The sequence below is a fragment of the Tachysurus vachellii genome, chromosome 3, assembly GCF_030014155.1.
Source record: "Tachysurus vachellii isolate PV-2020 chromosome 3, HZAU_Pvac_v1, whole genome shotgun sequence".
In the NCBI taxonomy this organism is placed as follows: domain Eukaryota; kingdom Metazoa; phylum Chordata; class Actinopteri; order Siluriformes; family Bagridae; genus Tachysurus; species Tachysurus vachellii.
Window position 1 is genome coordinate 27558553 of NC_083462.1, and position 21329 is coordinate 27579881.

Here is a 21329-nt window from a genome sequence, read left to right on the forward strand (position 1 = left end):
TTTTGTTTTTCATGAAAACTTATGAATGAAGGCGCGTGAGTGCGCTTAGGGCAGCTAGTGTCTTCTCTTTGGCCCTGAACCGCCAGAGCAAACAGTCAGAGAGCGCAAAGCAAACAGCAGCCAAAGAAACGGAACGAGGCGCTGCGAGCGTATAAGCAGCACGCGCCTCCCGGGGCTCCGAAAAGTCAACAAACCTCCCCTGTCTCTGTCCGTGCGCACTTTTAGAAAGACATCTATAGACATGCATAATAAATTAAGTGTATCATCATCATCATCATCATCATCATCATCATCATTCTTCTTCTTCTTCTTCTTCTTCTTCTTCTTCTTCTTATTATTATTATTATTATTATTATTATTATTATTATTATTGTTGTTGTGGTTGTTGTTGTCACTCTTCAACTTGTATACTATTTTCTTTTTTATATTTTACAAATATGTTATTATTATAACTATAATAATAACAATAACAATAATAATAATAATAACAATAATAACAATAATAACAATTATTGTTATTATTATTGTTGTTATTATTGTTATTATTATTATTCTTATTGGTAATAATAATAATTATATTTTTATTAATTTATTAGATTTCATTGTGATCGCAGAGCGCAGGGTTTTGCCCTGAAGTGGGATCTGGTTGAAAACATTTTGTCTAAATAAACTAAAAAGTAAAAAAGGTTTATTGCGGAGTTTTCATACGGTGAAGTTGCACATCGTGCTGGTTTATGTTACTACTAAATTCTATACTAATCTGCGTTTTTATTTACGATCTGTTCATCTTGCAGTCGCCACCAATTAAAAGTGCAAATTGTTTCACATTTATAACTGTTTCATGTTTGCATGTGAAGTATGACGGCTGCAAACCGAGTCGATGCAAAATCAAGCAGTCGAAAAAAGGCGTCGTGAGAGTGATGAAGACTGGTTTTATTTACTGATATTGGTTTTGTCCTCTGTCCAGTTTAACGACTTGGCAAATGTCAGTCCATGCGGCTATTAGCCTGCTACTGTGGTATAAACCTACTGTGAAACTGTACCAGGAAAAAAAATCTACAGATTCTGGTGTTCACATTATACCTTTCGAGGTTTATATCTACAGTAAAGTGGCAGAATAGCTCGCTCTATTGATCCGTACAAAATAAAACAAAACAAAAAATAAATAGGATTTTAGTCTTAATGGCTTAAGAGCCCAGGTCCACCAGGCTGGAGGTCAGAGGTCCTAGTATGGAGTCGTGAAGCTGGTGTTGGTGCGGGTGGCTCTGCATGGCCAGGCCGCTCATGCTGTAGGTGGAGGCGGGGTGGTTCATGTTGGCCTGCAGCAGGAGAGCGGAATTCTGCTCGGGACTCTGCGGAGGAGAGAATTCGTCCTCTTCTGAGCTGGACATTAGCGACTTGCCGCCGTCCAACGGAGAAAGCTGGTTCTGTTTGTTCGCGCCTGCGTTGCTGTTCTCGCTGTTCTCTCTGCCAAAGTTTAGAAGAATCACAAAGTACAAAATTGTTTATGCTTTTTATTATTATTATTATTATTATTTTTAGCATTATATCAGAATACTAGTTTCTGGTCGCAAACATGAGTAAACTAGTCAATTATGCTAGAATTATTTATTAAAACCAAAGATGCCCTAGTGATCTCGATGCAGAACTAATCTGTTCAAATCCAAACAATGTAATTTTAGAGAGCACTTTAATCAGTGAATAACATGCTATGTTCTAGTCATTAACACCAGTATTTGGTGCTGTGCTTTAAAATAGTATTATAAAAATACTGCTCTGTCAAAGAAAGGGCCATTTAAAAAATAATCATCTGTAACAATACGCGTTGCATTATGTTTTGAACTATTTCTAAGCAGTTTACACAAGAAATGATCCATTGTTTCAAGGGGGGATAATTGATAAAAAATAAATATTTTCAGTATTCTTCAATATTTCTGTTGTCAATGACGTAGGAAAAATGTCAAGATGATTGGCTTTCAAAGTATGTAAATGTCACCTAGAAGCTGATAAGTTTCCTCGTCGTTCTAGAGCAAATCAAATTGTTTGTTTTCCAGTTAGAGCACAAAGCCTGCATTTGTTCTTTAAACCTGTCTGCTATTGAATGTGTAGTCTAACCGATACAGCACGTTATAGTCACCCAGCACAATTCATGAAATATGTTAAAACAGCAAAAGACACCAGTAATAAATGACCCAAGAAATGCACCAATGAATCCAATCAACGTTCCTTCAAAACAGATTTATTACTCTAGGATATTTATCTGATTATACAAACAAACGCATCTGCATACTTCAGAATCGAATTTATTTTAATTGGTTAAAATATATATATATTTTTAAAGTGCAATATTAAATAAAAACAATAAGCTGTTTTTGAGGTGAACAGTTTTAAAAATTAGACATTTTTTAAATAATGATCCGTTACCTTTTTAGGTCACCATACACTTTTCATGTTAACTTGCTCATTCATTTTCAGTGATCTGAAGGCTTTAACTATTTTTAAAGCTAAAATAATACATTAATTCTGCCATCTATTTGTATTCTCTGTCAGAACTGCAGTTTACCTTTCTTTGGCCTCAGCGGCTCGATCCCTCTGTCTCCTGTTTTTAAACCAGTTGCTCACTTGTGTGGTTGTGAGCCCTGTGGCTTCAGCCAGCTCTCTCTTTTCTCGTGGAGAGGGATATGGGTTGTGCGTGTACCACTCCCTCAGCACGCCGCGACTCTTCTCTTTGAAACAGTAGCTTGTCTCCTCTCCGTCCCATATGGTGCGCGGTAAAGGAAACTTCCTTCGTACTCGGTATTTACCCACAGCGCCCAGCGGCCGCCCCCTCAGCTTTTCGGCCTCGATGTAGTGGGCTTTCAGCCACAGCTGCTGCAGTTTGGGATGGTTGTGAGGCGAAAACTGGTGGCTCTCCAGGATTTTGTACAACTCCCTGAAGTTGCCGCGGTGGAACGCCACTACAGCTTTGGCCTTCAGCACACTCTCATTCTTGTGGAGGTGGTCGCAGGCCGGCAAGGACCACAGAAAGCGGCCCAGTCGCTCGAGGTTCCCGCCCTGCTGCAGCACCTCGCACACGCACGCGACCTGCTCCTGCGTGAAGCCGAACGAGGGCAACATGGACATGACGGACGACGGTGGGCGCGTTTACTCCTGTCGGCCAAACCGCTCAGTTTTTGGATTGCAGAAAAAAGCGGAAAGGGATCTGAATCCGGATGCGACAGTGCGGAGGCTAATTAAATGTTTTCGATATGGTTCTATAAAGTGGTGGGAGATGTCCGTGTCAACAAGCTTCTAAGTTTTGGACGTTGGTTGGAGACGCTGTGCTCCGCGTCCAGTGGTGTCGCGCTAAAAGAGTGCAGCGCGCGCGCTGATTGGCTCTCCATGCGCCCTATCCGAACAGCGCTAAAGCAAAGAGCTCCTGCTGCCATTTCCTCCCTCGGGAACTCGGTGGTCTGAAACCAGATCTCCCGTCTCCAGTTTTACCTGAGGGAGTGGAGCACCTCGATACTAATCAATTACAGTGGGTCTCCGAAGGCTACGCTCACTCTCATCTCCACCTCAAGCCCACTTTGCCCATTTACCGATCTTACAGTTAACTTAAACAACTTTAAAGCCATTAAATTATTGATGAATTAACGAACAACTGCGTATGGTCCAATGTCTGAATTGCAAGGGGGTGGGTTAAGCTTAAATATTTTCCAAGAAATATTTCTCCGGTTTTAGCAGCTAAAAATATCCCAGCACAAGAATAATGCAAAAAATGGGTGGATCATTTTGGGTTGCTAATTTACTGTATGTATCCATTTAACCCACACACAGGTTTCTCTGCTTTTTGCTGGCCAGGTGCTTATTGTGATGGCACACGCAGTGCGCCGTGCGTGAGGTCCCAGCGCGCACACGGCGATGATTAGATACTTAGCGTCCCATTAAAAAACAATCAAGTTCTAGAGGTGAAGAGATAACACAGCGCTGCAAAAGATAAGCTTTAAACTGAAGCGCGCTGCAACCACCTACTTCAAAGCATCCCACTACATTAAAATTAAACAAACATAAGTTTAATTCATGCACCAACTCTAAAATGCAGTTTAATAATAAGCAAGATGATTTTTCATTTATAGACACGTATATAAAATATTTGCACGATGTTATATATATATATATATATATATATATATATATATATATATATATATATATATATATATATATATATATACACACACACACACACACACACACGTATATATATATATATATATATATATATATATATATATATATATATATATATATATATATATATATATATATATATATATATATATATATACGTGTGTGTGTGTATATATATATATATATATATATATATATATATATATATATATATATATATATTCTTGTATATATATATTCTTTTCTGCAAAACCTGAATTTATATATTTGTGTGCAATTCTTTTATATACGCGTCTATATATATATACTTGTAAGTGTGTGTATAAATAGAAAATATGTGTGTGTATGTATTTATATATATATATATTATATATATATATATTTATATATATATATATATATTTTCTGCAAAACCTGAATTTATATATATATATATATATATATATATATATATATATATATATATATATATATATATATATATATATATATATACATACATACACACACACATACACGTATATAAAAGACTTACACAATGTTTTATCTTTTATAAAGTTTATATACGTGTCTACATATACGTGTATCTACCATGTATATATATATAAACACGGTTGAATAATTTGTATTCCTTTAACATCATGCAAGTCTTTTCCCCCATCTCGCCCCCCCCCCCAATCTTCTGTACAGTGAAACCGAAAACCGGTGCATTAGTAAATGAGTTCTGTGTTCGTCCAGCTCTTTGCTACCCAGTCGCAGTTTTAAGGAATAGATCACATATCTTTATCTGCGCCGAAATCTGCAATATGACACCAGGGCGACGCGAAGCTCACGATCACTCACCCGGAATGGAGCACCTTTTTATAATTTAATTGGAGACGGAGCGTCCATTTACAAGAAGACCACGAAGTCCACTCAGTGGCCCACACACTCCTTTTCCTACCCTCCTGCCCTGATGGCTGGATTGTCCTATGAATTTAGCCTTGGGTCACTAAGATAAAGTAAGGACTCAATTAGGTTTAGGGGCAATTCAGGCACCTGTGAAAACATTCTTTGCCCACTGTCTCTGAAGGCGAGAGGAAGAGTCTTGTAAAGATCCATCTGTTCGGAAAAATAACAAACATTTTATATATAATATGTGTATATATATATATATATATATATATATATATATATATATATATATATATATACACTCACACATATTTATATATATATATATTTATTTATTTATACACATATTATATATATGTATGTATATGGTGTTATCTTAAAACTATTGCAATAATTTATTTTAGACACATTTATAAGACGGATCTTTTATGTAAATGCTTTATCCACTTCAAATATTTGTATTAGTATTAACATGTTTTAACTATACGCTCTTTGCCATAGAAGGATTAGGGACTTGGGACTTCCTTAAACTTAACGACTTGTAGTCTTTTACTAGCTGGTCTATAGACCTTTTTCATCTCTCAGGTCAGTGATCGACGACTCTGCTTGTCCTTATGTCTCCTCGCTGAGACGCCCGTCTTAAAGCTGAAGCCGAAAGGCTCTGGTCGCTTTCAGACCCTGATCATTTCAAGATGTGCTCTTTTACAGCCTGAAGGCGAAGGGATGGAGACCACAACGCTGAAAAGCAACACACACACACACACACACACACACACACACACACACATTGAGAGAAAGAGAGAGAGAGAGAGAGAGAGAGAGAGAGAGAGAGAGAGAGAGAGAGAGAGAGAGAGAGAGCAGAACAAATGTTAAATTCTAAAAATTAGGATCTTTATAAGTTACAATTTACAATAAGAGATCCTATTATTTCATTGATTTAATTCCATTGATTTCATTGATCGAGTTTTCGTTGTATGAATATTAAGATGTTTTTTAAGTTATATCACGTTTATTTTATTATTTTTTTATTCTCGCTTTTTTCTCAACCTCTATTCGCGACATCTTTCTAAAGAACAGACTGCACCTAGATTAGTTTTGTAAGACGTGTCATGAAAGCTTCTTTAAATGCATACATTTTATAGACCTAATTTATAGACTTTTTCTCTTGCATAGCACTGTGTTGTAGTTTACTATTTATTATTTCAAATAATAAATATTGAGTAGCCTAATAAAAGTCTATTGTTTTGATTAGAAAAGACAGTAGTGTCATGCTAGAAGACTGGTCATTTCTTATTCCTTTATTAATATGTTTCCATGTTAAGGGATCTATCTATCTATCTATCTATCTATCTATCTATCTATCTATCTATCTATCTATCTATCTATCTATCTATCTATCTATCTATCTGTCTGTCTGTCTGTCTGTCTGTCTGTCTGTCTGTCTATCTATCTATCTATCTATACACATATGTGTAGATAAATGGTATGGTATAGATTCTTACCAGACCAGTGAGCAAAAGCAAGTTTTGGATTAAATCCTTCTGAGTTCAACAAATAATTCATAATTAACCCTTATGCAATTGATGTAACAGTAATGTTGATTTAATTTATATTTATTTCAGATACCCTCATTAATTATTTTTTGGAAATGTATGGGATTTGGATGTTATCTTTAGATTCGCATAAGTTTTCATTTAGTACGCAGCCTGAGCCATCTGTCTACAAAACTCCCAACGATAAATATATTCACAGTACTTTGGGACATGTTTATGAATCTCCCCTACATCATTTATATGGGACACAGATAAACCACAGTGACCTCTGTTGCGCTGGAGACAATTTGTTTTGCTATTAGCCGGCATTCAATCCTTCCTTTAGGCAAATATATATTTTTTTTCTGCTTTAGAGGTTTACAGTCATGGCACTGTCTTATAGACCATGAATATACAGTATGTTTCAGAGTTTGCCAATGGGAGTCTGCCACTTATCAATTACCTAACCATCTTTCATAATGACAGTATTTTTCTGTTGATACGCTCACAGGGTTTTACAAGGGCATCTATTTATTTTCTCAAATTAGTCAACAGCAGCTGTCTTCTCCGTGTGCATGTGATTGCTCTGTTCATGACAATTATATACTTTTACAACTTTCTATCACACACAATTACATTGAACATGTGCTTCATCAATTCTCCGTGCTTTCCCGCATACTTGCTTGTGTTTCTGTGTGTGAAGTGGTGGGTCTGTGAATCATACAGACCCAGTTGGCCTCTGACCTCACATTAGCACAGTGTGTAGGATTGGGGCGCTCAGGGTTTCAGCTCAGGTTACCCGCGCCTCACAGGCTACGGCAGCACACTAAATGTCATGCTTTGAAATTGCATGCAAAAGTCAGGGGTCAGCTTCTTTAATAAGCCCACTTCTACAAGGTTCCCTCTTTTCTTTTTTTACAGCCTGCTACAGCCAGCATTTATGTGCTTGTGCCAGGTTTGAAAATGTTCAAACAGGACAAACAGAAGGGGTGGGGCTGGATCCCTTGAACAGTCTGAACACTAAAGATATTTTTGAATGCTAAGATAATGAGTAGTATCTTGGTATCAAACTCCTACCAGTATTTCACCCTTACCTCATACTTATTGTGAAATCCGAGATCGGATGGACGTGAAGGTTCACTCTGTTTTTCTTTGCTGTACTTATGTCCTAGGGGATGAAAACCTCACAAAGGGCTTCACAAAAGCCTTCCCATTCACTGCCCATGGAGACGCTGTGACGTCCATATCTGAACAATACAGCAAGGCAACAAGATACCCCAGGTTACACACACTGGCTGACACGCAGACAGCCCAAGGGAAACAGGGGACACGAAACACACATGTCCGTTTGCCATGGCCATTGGTTCTTAGCTCAAAAGGCCCCAAACAAAAGTGCTTTCTTACTCTTCAATATTCCAGGAGGTGCCATTTGATACCTAGTAATCAGCTAATCTGCTGCCCTAGGCAACAGGGTCACCTTTGCACAGGTAACAATAGAATCTTTACCTGGGCATTTTTCCCCATTGTGTGTGTGAACCAGTCCTACCTTGGTGCCATTCAATTAGCTTGGACTCACATGCCCTGGTGTCACAAGAAGGAAATGTTCCCACGATACAGCAAAGACGTGCGTCTAATCCTTTCATGATGGCCATTCCACCCATATTTCACCTTACTTTTGATAAATATTTTCATGTGTCCACATAAATCCATATCATATGAAATGTTCTATTGCATGTACTTACATGTGGATGTACATGCATAACAAACTGTGGTCTTGCACAGGTTGTATAAATGTTCCTACAAGACAAGTAGATTTTATCTTGTGCTAACAAATGACAGCTCAACCTGTTCCTGTTTGGTCATGTGCAGAAGCCTATGAGAAATACAGCAAGCATATGCAGCTTTTCCACAACCACTCTGTCTTTTAGGGTGGCACTTTAAAAATGACCTGGCACATGCTGCTGCCAGGCACTGGCAAATGATCACAGAGGACACCCATAGTGTGAATTTGAGCTTATGAGAATATGATCTTAATTATGCTGCATATGCATACATTCATGCATTAGTAATGTCTGAGCATCATAGCCAGCTGTCCTTGAGGCCCAAGTCACAGCCTAATCTTGTTAAATGGAGAGTCTTGTATTTCTTTGCTGCTGACATCACGCTATTGGGTAAAAGACAGAGCCAACTTACCTACTGCTTCCAATAATGTATGATTCATTCAAGGTGATGTCATTTTCTTCAGTTATCCAAATGTCAACCATGGACTCCAGTGTGAAATACTGGTGTCAGTGACACATAAAATCCATTCACCATTCATTATGCATGTATAAATATAAAAAAGATTTAATAGAGGTGAATGGTTTATAAAAATAAGTTGGTTCCATTTCTGAGTGTAGGACTGTCTTAGTCTCAGAATCATTTACAGCATGTGAATGCTAGCCATGTCTGTAACTCATACATTTAGGGTTATAGTCTGAAGAATCATTTAATTGAACTTTAGCAGTTGGGTATTTTTTATAGTGTAAAGCAAAAATGCAAAAATAGCCTAAAACCTGTTCTTCTTACAACTGAAATCATTTACTACTGTAAGGATTCTGTATCTATAAGATGGTACATGAGACTAGTTGCTGAATGCCCAGTAATACAGTATTTCCATATCAAGGATGAACATTAAATCCTTGAGCTTAAATTGGTTAAAAAGAAAACCATAACAAAATATTGTTCACATTGCCATTTCAATCTTCAAAAAATTAAATACAAAATCAAACATCAACGAAAAAATTAAACATCTGTGCTTTGATAAAATTTTGGAGAGTAAAATAAAGGATCATTATGAAGCTGCAATGATAGTGCAGAAACATTTGCAAGACTCACCAAACACATCTGCTATTTTATACTGTACTCTCTCTCTCTCTCTCTCTCTCTCGCTCTCTCAGTCAGCCATGCTCTATCACTCTCAATGTCTTTCAAAATGAAACTCTCTATTACTGCAAATAGGAGAGAAAAGACAGTGCTGAGATATTTTGTTCAGGGTCAGTGCATCAACAAGTACATTCTGCAGCTATCCGAGTGCAAGTCAGGACATTTGAGTCTACGTTTATTTAGGTATACAAAGGCACTGTTCATGTGTTCCACCTATTTGCACACATCTTGCATACATTATCGTAAAAGTGACAAAGTATATAAAGATTGGTGTGTGCTTAGGAGATGTTTATAGTTATGCTGCAGTGCAAGAAAATCAACCATTAATGAAATACAACTCTTCAGATGTTGTGATTAAAGGGTCAGAGGTCGTTGCTGTCCTCGTCCATCTGAACAGTCTGCAGCTTGGCCAGCTCTTTTCCCTCCATGTCCAGATCACCACACACCCCAGGAGGGCCCTCACCAGTATCAGCAGGGGTCTCAAGATTGTCGGACAGGGGCAGCTGTGCTTCCTGTGCCCTGTAGTCTGAGGGCAGAGCTCCCCCAGTTTCCTGGAGGCCGCGGGCAGTGTGAGTCAGACCAGGGTGACCTTCTGTGCTGGAGAGTACAGAGGTGATAGCAGCTGTGGCTGCAGGGGCCAGGGGTCCTCCGTTGTTGGGTGAGTGGTTTAGGTTTGTGGAGAGAAAGAGGGATGCTGTGTAACCCAAGTTGCCACTTTGGTCTAAGGGCATACTGGAGGGATATGAGTAAGCCACCCCAATGTCCAAAGGCTCCTGTTTGACAGCCTGGTTGAGCGTGTAGAGCAGGGGTTGACCTGAGTGCTGAGACGAGTCACTGACCACCCCTTCCAGTGGAGCCGAGCCTGCTGGGGGCGACAAACAGAGCAAGACAATGTAAGCAACCAAGCCCTGTCAGACCACAGGTTAATCACCCAATACACGCCCTGGCCTAAATCCTGATTTACCCACCCTGGTCTTTTTTTTCTGTGAATTGTACTCTCTCTCTCTCTCTCTCTCTTTCTTTCTTTCAAACCCCATTTATATCACACTATCATTTTTGCAAGTACTTTTTGAAATATAAAATGAAACACCTTTTTCATTTTCTGTTTGCGGTTACATTCCCTATGATTTCCTTGTAACTCTAGAATGTAGCTCTTGGCACGTAACTCCCAGAGTGATAGACTACTGGCATTTGGCCAGGACATTTTCTTCCATTAGGCTTGCTGAATTGTCTGATAATCATACAGAGCCAACCCCCCTCCTCGTATAATCACAAACTCATATAGTACAGGAACAGTCATATTTTTCCTTTAATATGTTTCCTACTGCCAAAATGTAAAAGAATCAAAACATAAACCAATATCTATAAAAATGCTTCCAAGGCACGCGTGTGTTTATGCAATTGATTATATTAGTGTTTTTTCGTTTTGTTATTATAGGCACTGTCATTCATGTACAAGTCATTATGTCACAGACTTAAACACTGTTAAATGGAAAAGGCAACTGGAACGGCTGGTTCATATGTTTTGCAGCACTGGACATCAAAACCAATGTTTTATTGATTCACATTTTATTGGATTGCCTTAAAATTATGGGCAGAAGAAAAAAGGGTTTTGGCTAAACAATTTTAATATTGTCTTTTTTTTAGTGGATCATTTAGGCTCAACTGTTTTCCTCTTAAATCAAAAGTTCAGCCAGGGGTGGGTTTGTTTTTATGTGGCTCGTAAACTGCATATTAAAGGATAAAAAAGATGAGGGTTGTAGGGAGAGAGCAGCAGCACCCAGTTAGCCTTGCTGTTATTGATGTGGCTATAAAATATTCATGGAAAGAACCATTAGTGTGTGGTTAGGACCACAGAGAGGAGGTGGGGATAATGTCATTGAGGCCTGTTATTTGTTGCAATCCTGAAGTCATCGCAAACTTGACCTGACCCCCACCCCGTTCCTGCTTTATTTTATTCACAAAGCACCGCTCCTCTTCCTGGTTCACAAGCCTCTTTTACAAATCCCTGAACCACTGATCTCTGTATAGAACAAAACATAGTGTCTGATGTTAGAACAATAAAGACCAAATAATATTCCTTTGTAATATACTCCAGAGTATTGATACAATTAGCTTAGGTCTGGTGTGAAGTCTGTGCCAACTGTTATGTGCACACAGGGGAGACAGGAAACAAAGAAGCTTAATGTCTAAATTGATCTTTTGTACATAAGCTTCTACTGTTGAATAGATGTGGCATATCATAGTCCCCAGCCCTACTTCTGAAGTTCCAGTCATTATACACCAGTATCAAACATTTATAAACACAAATTTAAGACAAATAAGCGTTACCATATTATATTATATTATATTATATTATATTATATTATATTATATTATATTATATTATATTATATGTAGGCAGTCTGAAAAGTCATAATAGAGACACAAGCATTTTAAAAACATTTAAAAACTTCTCAAAGTATGTGCTATATTTGCCTACAACATATCTGTTCAATGTATAAACATTTAAAATACTTTTCTCTTACCGTGAGAGGGTGCTGTAGAAGATGACGGTAGCAATAAAGGAGGAAGGCCCAGGTTGCTCTCCACCCCTGAAAGATTGACCATGCTGTAGTTGCTGAGGTGAGGAGCTCCAGAGGAAGAGGAGGAAGATGATGTGGTGGTGGCAAAGGTGACGACTGAAGGCACTGCTCCATGTTCTGTATGAGAACTCAGAGGCTGCATACCATCTAGTTTTCCAACTGCAGTTTCTGGAGCCCCCATTGAATAAGATGCATAAGACACAGATGAGCCACCCAGTAGCCTCTCTTGGGCATGGGAGACCCTCTGTGGATCAAAGGTCAAGAAGTGACCACTTGTGGCTCCAAGTCCATTCAGGAGACTGTTGCTGCCATGTGATTGAACATATGCTCCACCATTAAGATAGTGAGAGTTGGTGTTTGTCAGGTCACCATTGAAACCCATTCCTGGAGCAAGTGGAGACATTTTGGCATCTCCAATCTGCTGGATGACAGTGGTGGCACCATCGGAGTATGCGAGAGCAGGACTAGTACCAAGGGCAACTGAACCAGCAGAGCCACTAGAGAGAGGGCGAGGAGATAGCTCATCCTGTCCTTTACTGGACTCATCCTCTGTGCTATGATTGCCATCTGATTCACTGCAGGAAACAAGAGAGTTTATTTATGCAGTCTAATTTAAACATGCACTTTATTACAAAAAGGTACTTTTAAGCATGGTTAAGAGGCTAAGACCTTTACTTTGAATGCAAGCTGAATGAAATGTCCAATGATTCCAGTGCAGTACAGATTCATGCATAATATTTGCACATTAAACAGGTACAGTGCATTCTGTATTTTTATCAGTTTTATTCACCACTGTATATGCAAAGATTGCACAAATTCATATTTATTTTATTTCAGTTATGACTTGTTCATTCTACAATGCTGGTAAATGATACATCCCAGGATTTAAAAAGGGAATTTTGTGTTCCCTTGAACTGTAATATTTTGAGCATAATAAATATGTACACAATTGAAACTGAAATAAATGAAATAAACAGCAGGATAAAGCACTAGAGGACTGAAAAGTATTCTTGGGTGCCTTTACATCTAACAGGCCTTTTCTCTAAAGATATGGGATTCTATTCCCTTCAATAATTTATGTGCATCCATCCCTCCTAATCAACTCTTCCTAAAATTCTATGCATCTTTTTTTTTAACAATGATGCATGGTAAACCCAAGAGAATTAAGAATACAGCAATGAATATTTGTGGTGGAAAATTAATTATTGGGCTTGTCTATTTAAATTCATGCTCATTGTTTATCTGTATGTTAGAAATACCACTCTTCTGTCAAGAAAATTTGGAACGTACATTCTGAACATTTGGCAGCTCTAAGAGTGACTTTTTGTTCTAGGGCAGCAAACAAAAAAAAGGCTGTAAGCATTTGGCAGCCTTGGAGTCTCCTTACTGACTCTGACAGCTGTGGATACGCTAAGCACAACCAGCAAACTATCCAATTATCTTCAGCTTACATGTTACTTTTAGGTTTTTCCATATGAAAGAAATGTTTGTATATGAAGTGAAATTGACAGTATACGATCATTTACAGAGTTTGCTTAGACACAAATAACCTCTTTGAGAATTTAAGCACAGGCATTCAGCTGGCTCTCCAGATTTTGCATTGTATATGGTTTATTTAGTGTGGAACATCTTTGTGTCTTCTCATTGCTGACGCGCACGGAAAAAGTCTGACCTCCCTTATTTACGAGTCTATACTATGTACTATAAATGATAAAAGCAACCCAAGGCATGGGCGTGGGTGGAGTAAGAAATTAGTTATTTTTGTTTTCAGCCGAGTTCCCTGAGTGTCAGTATGTCACAGGGACCAGGTGCATTTAGGGAGTCGCATGTGTAGTTAGTTTACACACGCACGCACGCGCCTGCAAACACACACACACACACACACACACACACACACACACACAGCGGACACAGCGGACACAGTATCCACAGCAGGAGATAAAGGCCTAATGTATAGATCTCCTCGAGTGATTACCAGAGAGGAGAAGACAATGGGTTTAGTCTACAAACAAACATTCACAATGAGTACGTTAAAGTAATGACTCATATCTAAAGTGCCACTTTTTCGCTGGAAACAGGCATTCGTTCAAATGTCCCTGAAAAATCATATTGCTCTGGATGATCTAACATCAATTATATCATCGTCGTATATATATATATGGAGGTCATCGATATCGGAATTATTCCTGCGGGCTTCTGTTTCTTTGCCCTTGTGCATGTCGCGCGTGCTGCCATTCTTAAAAACGACACCTCACATGAACGGCAAGAGCTTCGTATTTCAAAACAATGTGAAGGTGTGTGTCCATTCACAATGACCACTGCTGGGAAAAGATACGAATGCATCCTAATAAACTGCCACTAAAACGAAAAGAATACGTTTTAAAGTAAAAAGATGGAAGAATCACTGTCTGTTCAGGGACAGAGTCTTATAGTGGATGCCAGTGCTACCCAAAGATAAGAAAGTTGCAGCATTGTTCCTAACGTGCTTTAAAAGTGCTTCGTACCTTTTAGATTGAGCTTCTGATGGATTTCGGTCCCGCTGCCTTCTGTTTTTGAACCAGTTGCTGACCTGCGTCAAAGAAAGTCCAGTGATTTTGGCGAGGTTCCGCTTCTCTGCCGGCGACGGGTAGCGGTTGCGCTTGTACATGTCCTTGAGCGCGTTCCTCGACCTCTCCTTGAAGCAGTACACGGTCTCTTCGCCGTCCCAGATGGTGCGCGGCAGCGGATACTTCCTGCGCAGCCGGTATTTGTCCACGGCGCCCAGTGGCCTCCCGCGTGCCTTCTCCGCCTCGGTGTAGCGCGCCTTGTACCACATGTCTTGCAGGGACGAATGGTTGCACGGGCTGAAGTTGTGGTTCTCTAAGATGCAATAGAGCTCCTGGTAGCGCGCCTGATGGAACGCTACTATGGCCTGCGCCTTAAGGATGCTCTCGTTGCCGCGTAAAAGCTCACTCTGCGGTAGCGACCATAAGAAGCGAGCAAGGCGCTCCACATTGCCGCCCTGCAGCAGTGCCTCGCAGACACATGCCACTTGTTCCGGTGAGAACGCTAGAGAGGCCGGTGCGCATTCAACAGCCACCGCCGCCGAGCCAGAGTTCTCCATGGGCAACCCGGCCGGATCGAGCGTGGCCAGCTTGACACTCCCCCGATTCTCCAGTGCCCTCGAGCTCTCCCTCTTGATCTCATCGGCGCCAATCACCTCACTCGCAGAAGAAGACATGTTTTTTTTTCACGTGTCCTTGGTGGTGAGTCACTCCTCCGGGTTTCGTGGGCAGAAGTACATTCGGAAGATCGGGTTTCACCCCTCCATCCGAGCGCGATCAGGTGTCCGGTCGCCGCGCAGAGAGAATAAAGATCTTAGTTTCAGAGCTCCAGCGCGAGTTTAACTCTGCAGTCCGTATGGGAAAGGGGGTCCGAACAGTCGCACGCCTGCCGATTGGCCGCCTCGAGCTCCGCGGGGGAGGAGCGTGTGAGATCGAGAGGCAAATGTTTGCGCTCACAGAAGCACGCATGATGTATCGACGCAGCGACTACCTGCGCTAAGGTGATCACGAAGGCGGCTCGCTCCTATATACGCAAACTTTGTTCATACAAGTCGGGGAAGACGTCCTTTCTGGAATGCAATGCCATTCTAACAGCCTCATTACAGTATCCATTAATTAATGAAATGTAATACCATTTATTTACATTCAATATGCCTAACTTACAAGAACAATGTTTTTTGTCTCTCTATGTATCTGTTCATTTGTTGTTGGGCTCGAGTCTTTTAAGTTTGACTTCGTTGTGTTGTTTACTGGAAACTGGTTATGTAGGAGCCAACAACTGCAACAGCTGACGGAGCCCCTAGAAGCCTCTAGCATAAAGAGGAGGACAGTTTGACACGAGTGCCTCCTAAAATTAAACCCAGCAATGCTGCAAATACCTGGCAACAGCTTTGCGCACTGGGAGGCATTCACATGCTTTTTGATATGGAGGTGGCCATCAGTGTATATGGCCTAAGGTACCTCTGCTTAGCGAGTGAAGCAACAACCCTACTATTTCTAAGCAATTAGTCACTGTCATAAGAGCATCTTGAGTGACATGTACAGTCATAGCATAGTTATGGAATCAATCATTCCCTGGAGCAACCATTTAGTATTTATATTCAGTGTTGTCCCTAAAAAAAAAAGGAATAACCTCACTGCGATAAGTAATAGCAATGCATGTTTTGAGGTAAGTATGTTGTTTTATCTGGCGTTTGAAAGTGTGCTGGGGAGCTGAGTTCTGTATGCTATAGGCACTGAGAGCTCTTGCCAATTCAGCCCCCCTCTGTGCCCTGTGCTGTCCTGAGGATCAGCAGATGAGCCAAAACACATGTTATAAATTTGTCAAAATGAGCCGGTTCTATGGAGCCAGAGAGAGAGAGAAACAGGAAGTCAGACAGATCTGCTTATAAGTAGTCTAAGATATGTAGCCTACCCAGAAAGATTTGGAACATAACTAATAATGAATTTTAGCTTTTTTCATAAAATCAGATTTTCCTATTTTGCTATTTTTATTATTCATTGGGGATAGTCCTCCACTGTCATAGATTGCAGTTGTTTTTTGTGCAGGGGTTTTATTTGCCTGCATATGGTCGTCACAGCTGTTACCAAGTCATTCACATGTATGTTCGTGCTGGACAGTGATTTTTTTCTGCAATGTGAGTGTGTCCGTTTTATTGCTATTGGCATATCCACATGTCCAACACTACAACCATGAATGAGCTCTTTGTGGTCCGACCAGCACAGAGCTACGACCGTCCCCAACCCCAGTGCAACCTTCACCCTTTTCTCCATATGTTCCCCATCCATCTGAACCTGGGCCTGAGGGCTACCACCAAACACCTGCCCCGGTTCACCCACAACAAAGACCCTTCTTCACAAAGCATAGAAGAGCGAACATGATGACTGGTGGGCTTGTAAATGAGGCAGAAAAGCAACAGGAGTGACTTGCATGGAGTTTGTTAGTAAACACTTTGAGAAACCCTTAGCTCAGCTCTTTGGATGTGTGTGTGTATGTGTGTGTTCTTTGTCAGTTTCCCCTATGTCTGGTTTGACCAGTCTTTGCCTGTTTTTTTTTTTTTTTTACTTTACTTCTGTTTCTCAAGTAGTGTCAGAATGTTATCTTAGCAATCAATGTGCAAAATGCCGTTGATTCAAATGTGATGTTGAATTTCAAATGGAATGTAAGCAAAACAGAAAGGTAAGGGCTTTGTAATAATCACTGCCCTGTTCTTACAGCTACAGTTATGGATATATTTAGGAAATTATTCCATACAATGAGGTTCTCTGCCTTAGTAAATACTGTGAGATTCTGCATATATATAAATATAAACATTAAAGCACTGCAAAAACTCTATTTAGAAATGAACCACCAATATTAAATGTTACTCAATTGCACACATTGTCATTTCTATACAAGGTAAGAAAGGCAGATGGCTCATTCCCCATTCAACCTATTGTTTTGTTTAGTTGTCATAGACATGAGGGCTAGTCTGTTAAGAATTGGACTGTTGTATCTTCTGTTGACTATTAACACATTGTCCATACCGCCTCCTTAATCACAAAATATGCATGACATGTTAGCAGGCTACTGCTTATAAGAAATACTTGCAGTAGAAACTCCCCCCAGGAGTCTGTAGAATAGGCATGTGTTTAATCTAGCTGTCACTTACTGCTGGAGGGATAGACAGACTGTAACTCTCTCTCTCTCTCTCTCTCTCTCTCTCTCTCTCTCTCTCTCTCTCTCTCTCTCTCTCTCTCTCCCTCTCTCTCTCTCTCTGTGATTGACAAATGTGAATGACTGTGTTACCTGGAAGAAAGAGCTTTTGTTTTCGACTGCAGAAAGATTACCCTTCTTATTGCTAGAACTAATCATTATCACTCATTGTGCTGTCTGCAGTATCTGTCAAACAACACCTCACCTTTAGAAGTATTTCAATAAATAAAGTGCAAATAACTGACTAGCAGCACATACAAAATATAAAAATATTAATATCATAGTCATTATATACACGTTTGCTTGGCTGTGATTGTAAATCGTTGTAATCGAACCAGTTGGGTTCATAATGTGAAATACACATCTAGTAGTCCTCATTCAGGCCTACAATTTATATAAATCATTGTTCTGATAAAATCAAGCTAGAATATTTTTAATTCTACACCCCCCCTCTTGGTAGGTCACCTTTTGGTTTGATGACAATGCTGTGTTTTGTAGTGCCAACAAACCTTCCATTCCCAGGCCCCTCAGTGCAGGGTGTGTCTTTTTGCCCTGTGTACTGTCAACAACACATACTTTCACAGAACAGCTTCATCACCTCACATCACCTCATATCACATCAACGAGAGACTAACACTATATTAAATATTAAATCTTCTATTTTATTTTTATCAATAAAATAAAAGAAATAATTGTAAACATTCTCTACTCATTTAGATGTCATCTAGTTGATCGATGGCCAAATCTTTACCTGACTAATCAGTCAGGTTTTGTCCTATTTAGTGATAATTTATGATGCCATCAGTCTTCAGAAAAGCCCCTAGGTAGTGTTTTTTTTTTCTTTTTCATTTTTACTGTCAAGTTTTGAAAAAAATTCAGAATTTATTTTAATAAATTATTAATGATACTTTTGACAGTTGCCTAATTTTTCCTATCAAATATCTGACTAGTCAACATCTGTCTCTTTTATTTTTAAGCCGTTTTCCCCCTATAGCTACGAAAGAGAATATTCTGGAAAATGAGAGCAAAAAAACAGGGGTGACATTTTTCCACAAATAAATTTAATAAGAACCAAATTTTTGTTTAAACATAGCTGCACAGTTTCACCAAATATCTGACAATCTGTATATATTTTGTTTGTAATACTAAGTTTAATACTAACCTTGATAAATAAGTACTGCATGACTGTTTACCTAAAAAATTTAATTAATGTACTGCATTTTTCTCCACCATTTTTGTTTGTCACTAAAAAATTAACAATACATTTGGAATTTGATTTAAAACAAAAGGGTGGTCTCATTTGCACTGTTTTATAGGAAATAGAATTATTTTCACAGATTCTCTTGAATAATTTCTGAGCTGAATTTATTATCGTGATTATTATTGTGATATTTTATTTTGTGATAAAATATAAAATAATCTTTTGTTGTATGGTGCCTTTATTTTACCCAAATTTAAAGTACTTAAAGGTTACAACTATAGTGGAATACAAATAAAACTTATTTCAAGTATTTACCTTCACTGATAAGATAGTAAATGCATATTTCATTACAATAGAATCTTAAACACTTTACTGTTTTTGTAATTGTAATCACAATTAAATATTTATGAAATAAAGTAGGGAGGAAATCAAAAATCCATAATTTAAGATTGTAATGGCATGTAGAATGTGTTGAGTATGACATATTATTGTGTGAACATGCAAACACACACACACACACGCACACACACACACACACAAACTGTGGATAAAGAGCTCTTTGTGGTTCTTGTTGTCTCTTGTAATTACTTTCAAACAAGCCTCAGTCTTGCTCAGCGAGGGGTCTTTACTGTGAACCAAGAGCTTTGCCTTGTGCTGTGTTTGCAAGTCTAATGCTCTACTGACAGCCAAGCTTTAAAAAGATAGATGGATGATGGAAAGATAGAGAGATGGATAAGAGATGGACAAAGGAGCAGACCTGCAGTTTCTACATCAACACCTACCCCTCATTTGTCTTTTTTTCCAGACATCTCCCTCCTCACACCAGTTGACTGGAAGTAGTGTATAAAGAATTTGTTGAGTTTTTACAGTAGGTTTTCCTCAAGTCTTTCTCAATGTGGGAACCCTTATCTTCTTATCTTATCAAGGTGTGTGTGTGTGTGTGTGTGTGTGTGGATAGGGGCTGCTGCTGAGGCTTCAGTGATGAGAAGTGTGCACTGTCAGGATTTTTGCTCTTACTAGCACAGTGAATCTTCTGCCCTCGTGAGCCCATCAGCTGGCCATGGGCCAACATCTTTCACAGGTGTTTACTTTTCATTGTTCACACCATGTACTTCATATTTAGATTGTATCTAGAAAAAGTGCTTTTAAAACCCACATACCAAATGATATGGTTAGTAAAAAATAGAAAAAAAGATTTCAGGTCATACTGATTACAAGATGATATTCTTGGGAATCCTTAGTAATATTTTTAAGATCAAAATGGAATATAATACACATGAATCATCTAGTAAAGAAATGTGCACATCTCCTCACAAATGTGCTGTTCCTATCAATTTGACCTCCCTTAGTTTTCAATTAGCTACCCTTTTTTTGTAGAAAAACACCACTCTAAAGACTCCAATATTTTTAATCAACAAGTAATCCTCAAGAAATATTTAGAATAAACTGAGCAAACATTTTAAAATTTAAATTTGATTTACAGCCATGCCGCTATTTTCACTGTGCCTAACTGTTTTAATTGCATTAGGCATACCCATAATGCCAGGTCTACAACCTGCTGATAGAAGAGACAATGAAAATTCATCTCTAATTAAAAAAAAAGCAGCGTATAAATCCTTTGATTGTCCAGGTCTCTCAGCTCCTTCTGCACAGATCAGATCAGGTTCAGATCACTTTCATGTTAATACTAACATTAATGCCATCATGCACTTTATCTTGTAGTCACTGATGTAACTCGGTACAACTTTGTCAATTAAATGCAGAGTTTTTTTATCCAGGGACAACGACCCACTACTTATTCACATCACTGAAAAAATACCATCTTAGCTTATTAAAAATAAATCTTATATGCATTTTATGTATATTAATCTTATAAGATTATTCATTCATTCATTCATTCATTCATCTTCTACCGCTTATCCGAACTACCTCGGGTCACGGGGAGCCTGTGCCTATCTCAGGCGTCATCGGGCATCAAGGCAGGATACACCCTGGACGGAGTGCCAACCCATCGCAGGGCACACACACACACTCTCATTCACTCACACAATCACACACTACGGACAATTTTCCAGAGATGCCAATCAACCTACCATGCATGTCTTTGGACCGGGGGAGGAAACCAGAGTACCCGGAGGAAACCCCCGAGGCACGGGGAGAACATGCAAACTCCACACACACAAGGCGGAGGCGGGAATCGAACCCCCAACCCTGGAGGTGTGAGGCGAACGTGCTAACCACTAAGCCACCGTGCCCCCTCTTATATGATTATATGATTCC

The 21329-nt window shown here is 39.2% G+C and overlaps 2 protein-coding genes across 3 annotated transcripts; both read right to left on the reverse strand.

Moving 5' to 3' along the window:
• Positions 1 to 912: 912 nt before the first annotated feature.
• six1b (SIX homeobox 1b) lies at positions 913 to 3410 on the reverse strand. The gene is made up of 2 exons (XM_060865025.1): positions 2564 to 3410; positions 913 to 1467 (listed from the first exon to the last, which is right to left on the reverse strand). Exons 1-2 carry the CDS (start codon positions 3121 to 3123, stop codon positions 1188 to 1190), a joined length of 840 nt encoding a protein of 279 aa, XP_060721008.1. The 5' UTR covers positions 3124 to 3410; the 3' UTR covers positions 913 to 1187.
• Positions 3411 to 8927: 5517 nt separating this feature from the next.
• Positions 8928 to 15527, reverse strand: six4b (SIX homeobox 4b). 2 transcript variants are annotated; one of them, XM_060866562.1, is made up of 3 exons: positions 14614 to 15527; positions 12053 to 12684; positions 8928 to 10386 (listed from the first exon to the last, which is right to left on the reverse strand). In XM_060866562.1, the coding sequence occupies exons 1-3, from the start codon at positions 15327 to 15329 to the stop codon at positions 9887 to 9889; spliced, it is 1848 nt and encodes a 615-aa protein (XP_060722545.1). In that variant the 5' UTR covers positions 15330 to 15527; the 3' UTR covers positions 8928 to 9886. The 2 variants fall into 2 exon arrangements, with proteins under 2 accessions (XP_060722545.1, XP_060722544.1); XM_060866561.1 differs by having other exon boundaries at positions 8928 to 10389.
• Between the last annotated feature and the right edge of the window lie 5802 nt (positions 15528 to 21329).